General features: G+C 44.6%; 1 protein-coding gene across 1 annotated transcript; it reads right to left on the bottom strand.

Annotated features, from left to right (window-relative positions):
* Positions 1–923: 923 nt before the first annotated feature.
* LOC126328190 (cuticle protein 79-like) lies at positions 924–12,019 on the bottom strand. Its single transcript, XM_049995988.1, has 2 exons — positions 11,941–12,019; positions 924–2,144 (listed from the first exon to the last, which is right to left on the bottom strand). The coding sequence occupies exons 1-2, from the start codon at positions 11,950–11,952 to the stop codon at positions 1,584–1,586; spliced, it is 573 nt and encodes a 190-aa protein (XP_049851945.1). The 5' UTR covers positions 11,953–12,019; the 3' UTR covers positions 924–1,583.
* Positions 12,020–15,099: the final 3,080 nt, after the last annotated feature.

Below are 15,099 nucleotides of genomic sequence, written 5' to 3'. Positions count from 1 at the left end.
AGTGGTATCCCACCAGGTCCAGCGGCCTTTCCTCTTTTGAGCGTTTTAATTGTTTCTCTATCCCTCTGTCGTCTATTTCGATATCTACCATTTTGTCATCTGTGCGACAATCTAGAGAAGAAACTACAGTGCAGTCTTCCTCTGTGAAAGAGCTATGGAAAAAGACATTTAGTATTTCGGCCTTTAGTCTGTCATCCTCTGTTTCAGTACCATTTTGGTCACAGAGTCTCTGGATATTTTGTTTTGATCCACCTACCGCTTTGGCATAAGACCAAAATTTCTTATGATTTTCTGCCAAGTCAGTACATAGAACTTTACTTTCGAATTTAACATTTGACGATGCCACAATGGACTTTGTTTTTATGGAACAGGTATGCCTCTTCGTATTTAAAGCGCACAAATGTAAATTTTGTCAGTACTAGTTTTCATTATGGTCTATGTATTGTTCTTAAGCTGTATACAGTTTGCGAGTGTGTTTATATTTTTCACATTTTTGCTGCAGATCTGATGATGGTCATTAAAGACCGAAACCGGTAGTCTGTTAAACAAGAAGATTGTGACCATAGACGTAAGTCCGCAGCTCGTGGTCGTACGGTAGCGTTCTCGCTTCCCGCGCCCGGGTTCGATTCCCGGCGGGGTCAGGGATTTTCTCTGCCTCGTGATGACTGGGTGTTGTGTGATGTCCTTAGGTTAGTTAGGCTTAAGTAGTTCTAAGTTCTAGGGGACTGATGACCATAGCTGTTAAGTCCCAGAGTGCTCAGAGCCATTTGAACCATAGACGTAAATTAAAAGGAAAAAAAGATACTAATAGTGTCGACTCGGGTGAAGAAACGACCCAGCCTTGACGTGGGAGAGTACACAACTCAGGAATCAAAGAGAGTAATGTCTAGTGGGAACAGAAAAGGAATATGTAAGACACAAAATACTGTACAAAAAACATGTTTAATAACATGTATATGACTTATACAAAATGGGAGATCTGTACATACAACTGAAATGAAAAAACAACAAATAACAGAGAAAAGAGCACGATAAAGTGAGAATGACGTCGTCCACGGTGCTGACAGCTGACCGACTCCTGTGGACGGCTCTGTCAGCTGGCTCCGTCTGGCGGCGCGTTGTGCGGCGAGGCTTGCCAAGCGCTGGCAGCCCGCGGCAGAAGAGGCGGTACGGCCGGTCGTTCAGGTACGCGGTGGAGGTGGCTACCTGCTGAACTCGAGAGCGAGGGACTCGAAGCGAACCAGAGGCGTGGGGTTGGAGGGGCAACTGGTCACCGTCACTGTCCTAGAAGTGGACCAATTTCGTCTGCCGTTGAGAAGCTGTTGGTTTCGTCTGGCACGACTTCCTACACAATGTACCTAACTGGTTACATACTTGCAGGATACGGATTGTGGGTGACTGGGTCTCTGCTGAGGACCACTGATGTGATATGAATCAAGCCCAGCCATCTTCTCGCTTCAGCATCAGCAACCACCTTCGTGGTCACGGCCATTGGAAGGAGTATGAAGGGATGAAATGGCGACGGATGTAGAAAAAAAATCAGTCTCTCAGAACTGTCGATCCAGATCGGGACCTCGAGGCACCTAGTGCCAGCCGTGGCTGTAATGACTGTAGTGATGGATGTGGATGGGCACCTTCTTCTTTATGACGATGGGGTAGGGCTTCGGGATGGGCACGGGGACGGGCACCTTGACCTTGACTGGGTAGGGCACGTGCTTGACCACGGGGTAGGGCACGTGCTTGACCACGGGGTAGGGGACGGGCCGCTCCACGGGGTACGGCACGTGCTTCTCCACCTTGTACGGCACCGGCACCACCTTCTCTACGGGGACCGGCACCTTGACCTCGCGGGTGATCTCGACGGTCTTGCCGATGTCGTAGCCGCCGGATCCCAGGGACAGGCCGCCGCCGTAGCCGAGGCCGCCCCCGTAGCCGATGCCCCCGCTGTAGCCGAAGCCGCCCAGGCCGCCGTAGCCCAGTCCGCCGTAGCCGAAGCCCAGCAGGCCGCGCTTCTCGTGGTGCTTCTCGGACTCCTCCGCCTGGGGCTCCTCCACGGCCTGCGCCGCCTCCTCCACCGGCTCCGCCTCGACGGCCTCCGGCTGCTCTTCGCACACGGCCACCGCCACGCACAACAGCAACGCTACCTGCAAAACCACGGGATATCAGTAAATGGTGTCTACGTAACCTCATTTCACATTCATAGTTTGGCGCACGTGGGATTCACACCGACATTTGCGCCATATGAAGTAGTACTGATAAGGGGTCTACCGGACCTCGTAATCACCAATTGCAACGAGTCTTAGATATGTTGTACATCAGTGGTCATCGAACTTATTTGTTCAAGTGCCAACTCTGACACTGTAGGGTAGCATTTCGGGCCGCATATATACCAATCTGATGACTGATTGGTAACTTAGAAAATTTGTATATTATGAGCCCCCAATAGACAATCTGTAGTAAGGACGCGATAAGTTGGCTGCCAGCCCCCTCCTCTCTCCCCCCCCCCCTCCCCGCCCACCCCTTATACTAATCGCTAGAAGTAGGCACCATTCGGAACGCTTCGTGAAGACTATTCTGTTTCAGAATGCTGCCCCCCTCAGAGACCCCAAAGTCTAAATGTTGTTGTGAGCAGAAGATTAAGTGATTAATAACAGTAATTGTGCCTATATTTAAAAGAATTGTGCAATATGAAAAACGATTACATATGTTTACTGAATCTTTTGACTGTCTTTCTTCTTCAAATCATAGCATTTTATTACAACAATCTAAGTTACTTTCATATTCCTTGCTTCAAATATATACCGCATTTGAAGATCTCCTTCTTTATAATGGGCATTCACGATTCAACGTTACTTCTGTTTGAAATTTATACCATAGCAGCTAAATAATATCGTGTGACGAGGGCCTCCCGTCGGGTAGACTGCTCGCCTGGTGCAAGTCTTTCGATTTGATGCCACTCCGGCGACTTGCGCGTCGATAGGGATGAAACGATGATGAGTGGGACAACACAACACCCAATGCTTGTACAGAGGAAATCCCCGATCCAGCCGGGAATCGAAGCGTGGCCCTTAGAATCGACAGTCTGTCGCGCTGACCAATCTGCTACCGGAGGCGGACACCCTAGCAGCTGATTCGTACGAAACACACACGGCCATGACTCGGCAGCAATGGAAGATAAGCAGTAGAACATTCCCCCGTGCCCCCTCCTCAGATCCTCTAATCCCTCAGTGGCTACTTATCCCTCTGTTCCTCGGCCAGCTTTGCTTACCTCACGACCGAATTTACCAACGCCAATTAAAAATATTATTGTATCTGTTGCTATTTTATTTATTGCTGATTCTGAGCAGGAAAACTATTCTCTGAAGGCGCTTCCAGAGTTAGCTGACTTTTTGAATTCGTTTGTTAGTTACTAGATGCATATAATTATAAAATACGGCCGAGAACCACAGCCGCACGTATATATGATTCGGGCCGCATGCAGGCCGCAGTTTGATGAGCACTGTAATGTAGTTAGACCTGCCAGAGTACCTTGCCAGCAGCTTTCCATGCGACAGCTTCTGCTTTCCGAGAAGATCGATGTTGAAGTTTTATGCATTCTACCTACGCTTGTAACGTTAGTCATGTTTCGACCATGCGGAAATAGCGCAGTAGCTAAGGTTTAATGCTATTACGCTGACGATGAAAGCTCAAAGTGAGCCCGGGTAGCTCTTCTTTTTATTCAGTTTCATTGTACAGAATATCATTAAATAGTGTGTGTCATGCAAAATTATTCAAAATCGTAATTTTCGCTGTATTAATTTCTATATCAATCATTACGGCAAACTTTCTTTAAATGTGTGTTCCGTTCGTGGTTCGTACTTAAAATGCCAGGTATTTGGATAGCGTTCGCTTGATTCGTGGGGAAGGCAGACTGATCAGATACTTTACGATCAAATCTTTGTAGATAAAAGACATGTAAGCACCTGCACCGTAAAAATTATCTCACCCATTTGCACTCCACTTGGCCGATGCTGTGATTTTATTTTTACAGGTACATTTACAGTTTGACGAAGAAAAATCAAAATGTCCCCAACTTGTTAAAGACTAACAGAGAAATCGATCGAGGGAAGATTCCATAAAAACACAGTCTTTACCTCTGCGTCAGTTTGCACCTGCTTTAACAGTAATGTCCAAATTCACGTGGTTCACATAGAAGTAGATCGAAAAAAGAACAACTTTTTTTTAGTTTAAATGAACTGTGTTTACCGATATCGCTTCTGAAAAATCGCTGTGTCAGCAAGACATTAACTTTCATTCAATGTGCATAGTGCTCTACGAATTTGTGTTTCGGTTGCTTCTACGACAAATACCATCCGGATTTCTGTTCTAGAACAGGAAGCGGTGCTATAATTAACGAAATTGCTACGGACTTCCTAGAAATTACTCAACAGATTTTTATCTGAATTTGCACATGCAAATGAAGAGTAGGAAATAGACAAATAGGGCATCAAATATACCAGCGTGAGCTCTAGTTTTGCAAAAGTGTTTTAACTGGTTAAAGTAAAAAACTGAAGTATAGCTGCTAGCTATGTAAGTGAAGTGTCATCAAGTATAAAAATCACAGCGTGAATTGATCTACTCTCGCTTGAACCATATGCTCTCAGTAATAAGGAAGTACTGACTGATTTTTAAATATTATGTATTTCATGCTTTAACGAAACTTGAAAAAAGTTTGAAAAGATGGTCAAATATATTGTGAAATGATTGAGCTAAAAGAAATAAACAAGATTAGAGACGCCTCTGACGCGCTGTTGAATGATCGAATACAGCAGCTGAGGTGTTCATACGTTTGTGACGTAAGGAGAGCAGTGAGTGAAATTGTACCAGACAAATATCTTTTAATACTCGTTAAAATTCTAAGATTGTAAGTTAAACAGCAAACTTTAAATTGTCAGTCTGCACCACATTCGCTGTACACGATTTCGACCTTCAATGTGCCGTTCTATTTTGAGTTAGGGATACGAGGGCTTTTCGGTTACTCCTGCATTTCTCCTCTAGACGAAAATATGAAGCCAGCAGTTAGAAATTCGGTTAGCTGTTCGTTACTTTATATTACAGTTCATCTTTTACCTGACGAAATAACCGATATGTGTATGGGCTGCCTCTCCTAAGAGTCGTCAGGCGCATTTTCTCTGTTGTTTCGGCAGATACTCTTTTCTGCAACGTGTAGCTGGAATCAGGGCAAACAAATGCTGCTCACCACGTCTTTCTTGAGAAGCCCAGCTGTCCAATTACAAGCCATTTACAGTTACAGATATCTGCCGAAACATCAGAGAAAATGGACCTGACGACACATAGGAGAGACATCAGGTATATGCATGTATGGCGTTGGTTCGGATTAACATGTCCGGTAACAACCAGTGCCAGACTTGATTTACGGGTAGCATGCGGGGAAAGCATCAGTGTCTGCCGTTAGAGGCGAGTTGGGGAAATCAGCAAACACGCTATTCAGGGAACTGCACGAAGGAAGCACAGAGTGCAGCGAGGCTGGCGAGCCAACAGAGCGCTTTACAAACAGCCGCGGCTCCGCCTGCTGTCAGCCAACCGCTGACCGTGCCGCAGATGCTGTTTGCTAAGTGGTGCGGGCAGGTACGGAAAGTTTTCAATGGCTGCTTTGTTCATCGTGAAGTGCCCGGACTGTCGGAACCGCTTTAGCTCACATGTCTGATACGCAGTCTGCCCTGTCAGGGACTTAGCGTTCCCTCATTCATGGAATTCTGCAAAAGGCACTATGAGCTGTTTTCTTTGTTTGATAATTTCAGAAATGGGCAGCAGTCGAAAGCCTGTGCCGGAGCTTCTAAAACTGCTGGTAATTTAAGTGGTGCTCCCACGTCGCCATTAAGTGATGGAAAGTATGAGCTCTAATGTGTAAAGTCTTCTTATACAGCAAAAAAATGCTAAAAGGTAAAAGCAAACTGTTTATTATTTCAAAAGGAATTTTTAATATATTTTTCCCACTCCGAGACAAGGCAGTCAACGCCTTTTCTGGAAAAACGTTTCCAGCTGCCTACGGAAGCATGATTGCTCCCAGACGTGCGCTCCTTTGTCCGAAGGATGCCGACGGCCACGAATATCTTTCTTCATGTCTCCAAAAACACGAAAATGGTATGGGAAGAGATCGGGAATGTATTGAGGATGTGTAAGGGCTTCGTGGCGAAACGTCTGCTGTGTAGTCGAAACAACCTTGAGAAGACGGGGGCCCTTCGTACAGCCCCGATATCTCTTCATGTCATTTCCGTATTTTTGGAGCCCTGAAGAAAAACGTTCGTGGCCATCGATTTGCTTCGAACGAAGATTTGCACGCCTGCGTGTGATCATGGTTCCGTAGGCAAAGGCAAACATCCATGAAAGCAATTGCCGTCTTGTTTCACATTGGAATGAATATATTAATAGTTACTGTGATTACATTTGAAATAATAAATTTTTTGCTCACTTTTCTCCATATACCTCGTTATCTGACAGCCTCTTATTCTTACTTAACGCAATTTTCTCGTTGCTTATAAATACAGCAACCTAAAAAAATTATACATCAAATGTTTCTTATGGCGAAATACGTTTCAGAAGAGTTCTAATTTGTTTTCGCTCACTTCCGTTTGAGGCGTCATGTCACGGACTGCGCGGCCCCTCCCGCCGGAGGTTCGCGTCCTCCCTCGGGCATGGGTGTGTGTGTTGTTCTTAGCGTAAGTTAGTTTAAGTAGTGTGTAACTATAGGGACAGCTGACCTCAGCAGTTTGGTCCCTTAGGAATTCACAGACATTTGAACATTTCGCTTCTGTTGAATCCATTTCCATTTCTCTAGCCTTATGAGAAACAGTGTTACAGAAGCTCTTGTTTCCTCCATTTCATTACCGGAATCACACACTACATTGCACGAAGTTTTGTGGCTCTTACGGTCCTCTATTCTTCATTTTTTTCTCCATGGTTTTCGGCTACCGTCGGTTCTCATTGCATTTCGATTCCTTTCCGATGATCCGCAATCGGAACAACCATGTGTATCTAAGTACATTCTATATTTCTTCAGATGCTCCGACAGTATATTTAAATAAATGTAGTGACAGATAGAAATAAGCACCACTGCAAATATAAACAAGCAAATAATGATCTAGATTTTTAAGGTAAATAATCTCTGTACGAAAGAGTACAATGTGGACGGCCCATAATGTTACATAAGTTGCTACGTATAAAAACATCTTTGCAACTGTTAGTTTAAGTACATTTCCAATTTTGTTTTCGGTGCACGAAAAATTGAATATGATCTGTAATATGTGTGAGTTTCTCGTCAAGTGGACCTCAAGAAAACCGTAAGTATAAGTTCTTCCCAAATTTCACCACTCTGTTTAACGACCGACCATTAATTAATAAATGTGCCTGCTTTTATGCGTTATAATAAAGATAATGGACACTGCAGCACCTCACACATCTAAAACGTCACGAATTGAAGGCACAGGATACAGAAAACGCACTTGAAAGTGGGAATAATTCACCGAAATACGTCATGCAAAAAATAAATGAAAATAAAATCGTGACTGGTAGCAGAAAACTTATTGCATAAACAAATCTATTGGTTTCGCAGTCGCAGGTTTTCGCCGGACATTTCTAACGTGTTAAATCAAACTAATTTAGATGACACTGTAAACCCGCAGTGACTTTTAACGCTCTCTTATAGAACTGACGACATTTGTATGTCCAAACACTTCCTTACAGACCACTGAAGGGTGGTCTCAACTAGAGCCATATTCCAACGTAGAGAGCTGAGGCCTAGTTAGAGATTCTCTTGATGGAATTGGGTATTATCACACAGGAAATAGGCACTATTCCACTACATTCCTGAGATGGGAGAAGAAAAACTGCGAGATTCGTCACGGGGTGTTATAAGAAGCAACAGTCACAATACCCTTAACAAACTCCATTGAGAGATGAGAAAACTGACGCTTTGTAATACATTTAAGATTCTGAGACCCTTCCTTCCGAAAGATAATTTAACTTTATCTACCACACGCAGGGCGTAGTCCTCCCAGCGTATACTTTGCGAATGGGGTAGGAAGACGCACTTACGATAACTGTACGCAGAAAACGGGATCTAGTAAGACGAAAAAAATACTATTAAGCTCTTTCCAAATTAACAGCGACGGGAAAAAATCACTGTTAATCCTACACTTGTCACAGTAATCTTACTGCAAGCAAATGGGTTAACATTTCTTTTAGGGAGTGCCTCCACATAGTGGTATTATGAAGTCTTATAATGCGCAACTGCTTGGTGAAACAATCTTCAGATACATGAGATGCACGACGCAGTTTTAGGAACTAATTTTTCCATAAGTATTACAATAAGATTACCTACCAAATAGAATGATAGTACAGAGTGATTGGAAGAGAGTGAGAGATATGATGGAAGAAGAGGTAGAGCGACTGGCTACTGACAACAAGAAAAGGAAGCATTAACGGTGGATAGGTGAATGTGAGAATGCAGTCTAGACCAGGAGGAGAGCATGGACGAAATGGCAATCCTGTAAAAAGCAAGAACACTGGTCGAACTTCCAGAATGCGAGAAAAATTGCTAGTAAAACGATCGTAAATGCCAAGAGAAGTACATGGAATGAGAAACTTGAAGAAGCAAACACAGCCTTCAAGAAACACAAATCAGGAGTCTTTTGCAGAGAAATGAAGAGCAGAATTACAGGCTTTGAGGCAAAAGAACAATTCGTAATAGGACAAGATGGTACAATAAAGATTGGCGAGAAAGAGGTGCCGAGGAAATGGCTAGGTATTTTAGGGATGCAGATGCACCGACAGTAAAGTGGACACGCGCAATACATAGCAACTGTTAGAAATGCTGCTCTGTATGCATCAGAAACGATCACACTCGGCAAGAGAGCTTGTATGCAGTTGGAGAAGGAGGAGCGGAAAATTTTGAGAGACACATGGAGCACCAAAAACATGTGGATATCTGGATACACAGAACATGACGAGAACTGTATGAAAGTATTGAACCCATATCGAGCGAGATACGGAGGAGGAGGTTACGAGTTGTTGGGCACATCATGAGGATGGACGAGGAGAGGTTCACTAAGAAAATATGGAGTGCAACATGACATACGGGAAACAACTGGGTGAAGGAAGTCAAAGATGATTGGAAGGCTGTAGGAATAAAAGAAAGGAATCTGCAGGCAGTAGTACAGGTCAGGGAGAAGTATAAAGGGTTGGTGGATGATCACAGGTGGCCGGACACCAAAATCAAAGTTGTCTTAACAGAAGAAGAAAGAAACAGAAGAAGCGAGAGAATGAAGAGGTATTGGGAAGAAAGAAGAAGTGCAAAACAAGTCACCCGTGATCCTGAAGGGTCCTAACAAAGCAGAAGAAGAAGAAGAAGAAGAAGAAGAAGAAGATTACCTACAATACTGGCGAAAACTGAAGTATTTCACGGCACCATGAGCACCGCATGGCTCGACATTCGGGTTTTAAATCATTCGCGTTCCTCTGGCTCATCAGAGCGGGATATTACTTTTATCGAGACACACAGTGCGTTATTTAAAACTATGAACTGAAGATGGCTGTTCCAAACGCTGGTAGGCAACACTGGTTTACGTTAGTACAGTTTTTGTGAATTACTTCAAGTTAACATTAGGATGGCTAGTAGCTCGCGTTTCATTCATTGTCCTTTAGTTATAGAACTGCTTCGTGAATACATACACCATTTTACAAGGTATATTACAGAAAGCGACTATAATTTTGGGTTCAGTTGTTGTTCTCCAACGGCGAATGCTGGAACAACGTGTACATTTAATTTCCACAAGAACGAAATGTGAATAGAAGCTCGTATTAATCTAGTCTAAGAAAAAGTTTTGAAAAGAGAGCACCAAAGTTATGTGGTCACTTCTGACCATATTATCGACAGAATAGTTGCTGGTACACAGTATATTACAGCAAGTGTTTCGGCTGTGTTTCAAACTTAATTGCGCGACAGACCATAAACTGCTTTACCTAGAAAGTTTATGTCGTCAGTAGAAACAATACTCAGTACAGGTTCATCCCGCGTCGCGTCTGCATCTTGCTGTCTGTCTCCCCATATTGGTCGTATACTCTTCTTGTCTGAATTTAAAAAGTGATGAATTGTTATTGGCATTCCAATTGCTTAATCGCTTCTTGTAGCCGATTCCAATCAATTAAGCACGGCGTTCAGACATCCAGTGATGTTTGAAAACAAATCAATTTTGTTTTGCTGTCCTGAAAACTGCTGACACAGCCTTCGCAGTGGAGCTGGCAGAGATAACCTCAGATCACGGTATCTATGGGGGCTTTTAAAAACGATCGTATAGAAATGATATTTATAATTTTGTAGTACAATATAGGGGAGCTAGTAGTATAATACAAAGAACTGGGAGGAGCAGTTGAACAGAACTAATAATGTCTTGAAAAGAGCATATAAGATGAACAAAACCAAACGTGGAACAATGGTAATGGAATGTAGTCGGGTTAAATGAGGTAATGCTGAGAGAATTGGAATAGGAAATTAGACACTGTAATTTGTTATTTGGGTAACAAAATATGTAATGATGGCTGAAGTAGAGAGGATATAACACGTAGACGGATTACTGAATGAAAAACGTTTCAGAAAACGAGGAATTTATTTCCATGTAATATAGTTTTAAGGGATAGGAAATCTTTTTTGAAGATACTTGTTTAAAATGTAGCTTTGTGCGAAATTGAAGCGTGGACGACAATCATGTAAGGCAAGAGGGCAACAGAAGCTTTTGAAATGTGAGGATGTTATAGAAAAATGTGAAGATTAGATTGGTAGATGGAATAACTAATGAGGAGATATTGAGTAGAATTGGATCAAAAAAATTGTGATCCAACTTGACTAAAAGAGAGAATCGGCTGAGAGAACACATTCTGAGATATTAATGAATACTCAGTTTGGCACTTGAAGGAAGTGTGGGGATAAAAGTCATAGAGGGAAACCTAGGCATGAGTATGGTGAACAGGCTCAAATGGATATAGGTTGCAGTACTTATTCAGAGGTAAAGACGCTTGCATAGCATATGCTATTGTGGGATCTGCATCAAATCTGTATTTGGACTGAAGACCTCACCAGCAACATCAGTACAATACCTAGTGTAAACGTCTGAAAATTAACCTTGGTATGTACGAGAATCGTGGGGTAAAATAGTCTAGTGGCCTAGCGGTTCTAGGCGCCACAGTCTGGGACCGCGCGACCGCTACGGTCGCGGTTTCGAATCCTGCCTCGGGCATGGATGTGTGTGATGTCCTTCGGTTAGTTAGATTTAAGCAGTTCTAAGTTATAGAGAACTGATGACTTCAGAAGTTAAGTCCCATAGTGCTCAGAGCCATTTGAACAAACCAAAATAATCCAATGGTTCAACCAGTTTTGCAGGTGACCTTCGCAAAGGCACATTCCAACCACTGTGACACTGGTTCGCCTTGACCATCGGCGCCTTGACGAAGACCATCTGCACTAGTTGCTGTAACGTTATCCGATGGAGAAAACCTGCTAAATTAGCTGAAACGTTCGAGCACTTTCACCCAATAACGCCGTCACACACAGAGAAAATTTTTTAAATTGATGCCAGCAGCGCAAACCGGCGGGTCAGATATTCGCACTTTCTTAATAATCACCGTAATTTTGTTGCAAGACTATGATTTATCGACCACATTTGAAGTGCAGCGAAGACGATGTTCCATCTGTCCGACAGATAGTACAGCAAACGAGTAGAGGGAGCTGGGGAGGATATGAAAAGCCTGTAAAGATTCAGTCAGTGTCTTCATACTTCCACTACGGATGCGCGGCTGTCACTTGGTAGGACGGAAGATGCGCACGCAGCGCAGTGCGAGCTGCGGGACGATGAGGCAAAGGGGCGAGAGCAGGTGGCTGTCACTCACCAGGATCCTCATCGCAAGGTACTCGAATGCTGGCTGCTGCGTGTCAGCGGTCTGCGACGCCGGACTCTGGATGCCTCGTGGACCGCACGACGGGCCTTATATAGTGGCCGGGCTGCTGGAGGGGTGCGGCTTTCGCCTGGGCGCCGGTCTGCGCCCGCAGGGGAAAGCAGAGGCACGAAGGCGTGGGGCGCCGCACGAAACGCTTCCGGACGCCGGTCAGTGCAGTGGGGCCGCCTGCGGAACCGGACAGAGCAGAGCTGCCGGAAGGTCGGTCTAGCTGCCCGCTCGTCTCAGTCTCACGGAAGAGCATTCGCCAGCCACCTTGAATTACAGCTGCCAGTAGCACAGGCTGGCGACCAGGAAGTACACGGCGGCTTACTGGCAAGTGCATCGTTCTGAGTTCCTTCCGTAGGCATCGGATTACGTGTCTCAGTAACTGTAGTACACATCAGATTTTTTACTGAGTCACCAGGCTTGTGACTGATTTGATCCGGCCCATCACGAATTCCTCTCCTGTATGAATCTATTCATCTCAGAGTAGCAACTAAAACCAGTGTCCTCAATTACATGGTCGATGTCTTCCTCTATAGTTTTTACCCTCTACAGCTCCCTCTAGTACCACGGAAATTATTCTCTGATGTCTTAACAGATTTCCTATCAAATGTTCAAATGTGTGTGAAATCTTATGGGACTTAACTGCTGAGGTCATCAGTCCCTAAGCTTACACACTACTTAACCTAAGTTATCCTAAGGACAAACACACACACCCATGCCCGAGGGAGGACTCGAACATCCGTCGGGACCAGCCGCACAGTCCATGACTGCAGCGCCTTAGACCGCTCGGCTAATCATACTGTTCCTTCTTCTTTTATGCGTTTTCCTAATGTTCCTTTTTTCGCCGTTTCTGCAGAGAACCTCCTCGTTCTTTATTAAATCAAACCATCTAATTTTCTACATTCTTCTGTAGCATAATGCCTCGAATGTTTCATTTCTCTTTCCCACACTCCATGGGCTCATTACAATACAAAGTTGTGTTCCAAACGTACGTTGTCAGAAATCGAAGCATCGCAGATATTCTGAACAAAATCACGGTGAGTCGTTGGGCGAGACGTTTGTCATCATCGCAATAGGGTTGGGCAAATATTTGCCATCTTCTGCATGCCGTCCGTCAGCACACAGCTGTGTCTGCTGCAGTGTTGAAACATGCGAACATTCTCACCCGAGGTAACCGACGGATCACAGACACCTCACTGCACAACTGAATGTCTGTTGCTATTGCTGAGACAATAATCCTCTAGCTAGCTTACTCAAAGGTGTGTGCCCGTGGGTTCCTCGTCGCTTAACGGAACACCATCTATGAGGAACTACTTGCGCGTTACGAGGGTTCATCACTTCTAGCCCGAAAGAAATCGACAATCCTTGGAGTGGCGCATCACCCCTCCTCCGAAGAAAAAGTTCAGAGCCACGCTTCAGTCGGTAAAGCCATGCCGACGGTCTTCTGAGACTCTAAAGAGGTTAATCAGTTTCATGTCCTCCCTCATGGTGCAACGATCAAACGTATTGTGCTACTCTCAGGAAACCGAAGTAACAGCTTGAGTGTGTTCGTCGCCACAAAAAATGCAAACGAACTTCTCATTCTCCATGACAATGCAATGCGTCACACAAGACTGCGCACCCAGAGGAGGGCACAAAACTGTTCTCCCTCATTTACCCTACACCCCAGATCTCGCATCCGACTTGCATCCGTTTGGCCCAATGAAAGATGTATTGCGCGGGAGGCTGTAAGTCGATGATGGGGGAAGGGGGTTCAAACTGGCGCTGAGCACTATGGGACTTAACTTCTGAGGTCATCAGTCCCCTAGAACTTAGAAATACTTAAACCTAACTAACCTAAGGACATCACACACATCCATGCCTGAGGCAGGATTCGAACCTGCAACAGAGCGGTCGCGCGGTTCCAGACTGTAGCGCCTAGAGCCGCTCGGTCACTCCGGCCGGCGGTGATGGGGAGGTTATTGATGCAGCAGAACATTGGCTCCGACGTCGATCTGTAGAGTGGTATCATGCAGGCACACATTCCCTCCCTGTAAGGTGTCGTAAGTGCGTCACTTTGAACTGAGCTAGTGTTGAAAAATACGTCTTCTAGCCAGAAGACAGGGGAATAACAGAGTGTATTGGAATCCTGAATAAAAAGAACCTGCTTTCAGAAAAGAAGTGTTGCATTACTTGTTGAACGCCCTTCGTAATAACAGTGACGGTAGAAACACTGATAGCAATGGATAAAATTAAGAAATACTGATCATTTCCGTTTCTAAGACTGTATTGCAAATTTTTGGCAATTGGAGCTTAGTTGCATGTCATGTTCACAGGATGTATCTCATTTAATCTACTTAAATGTCCACAGAAAACGTCAAAATATATCGAAGATGAAAATATCTTACTACCTTTATTTTGCCATAAACGCTTTCACTACGTACGCGTACACCACCATTACTCTACCACGCAAACGTTGGGGTTCCACTCGTCTGGTGTGAGACGTTCTCGTTGTGGTCCACTGGGGGCCGAACCGCACAATAACCCTGAGTTCGGTGTGGGGCGGCGGTGGGGTGAGTGGACTGCTGTAGCCTGTTGTGGGGTTGTGAACCACTGAGGGCTACGGCGGGGACGAAGTCTCTCCGTTTTTATAGGTCCCGAGTTCCACACGTCCGCAGCTCGTGCTCGTGCGGTAGCGTTCTCGCTTCCCACGCCCGGGTTCCCGGGTTCGATTCCCGGCGGGGTCTGGGATTTTCTCTGCCTCGTGATGACTGGGTGTTGTGTGCTGTCCTTATGTTAGTTAGGTTTAAGTAGTTCTAAGTTCTAGGGGACTGATGACCATAGTAGTTAAGTCCCATAGTGCTCAGAGCAATTTGAGCCATTTGAACCCAGTTGCATACAACACAATACAATACAATACTTTCCCATGGAGCGATGTCTGGAAATATTTAGGCGAGGGACACTGTCCTCTTCCAGTATTTATGACATAAACTTTGTACTTCATACTACAACTAAAGTCTTTTTGCGTAATGACGCCTATAGTTCATTCTGCCTTGCCCATTGAATTAACTAGCAGCAAACTGCGAGATATGTTTACTTGACGTATGAACTAAAAGTGTTCAGTGT

Source organism: Schistocerca gregaria, chromosome 2, assembly GCF_023897955.1.
Source record: "Schistocerca gregaria isolate iqSchGreg1 chromosome 2, iqSchGreg1.2, whole genome shotgun sequence".
Classification (NCBI taxonomy): Eukaryota; Metazoa; Arthropoda; class Insecta; order Orthoptera; family Acrididae; genus Schistocerca; species Schistocerca gregaria.
Note: the sequence above shows the minus strand (reverse complement) of the source record. Positions and strands in the feature narration are given on the sequence as shown.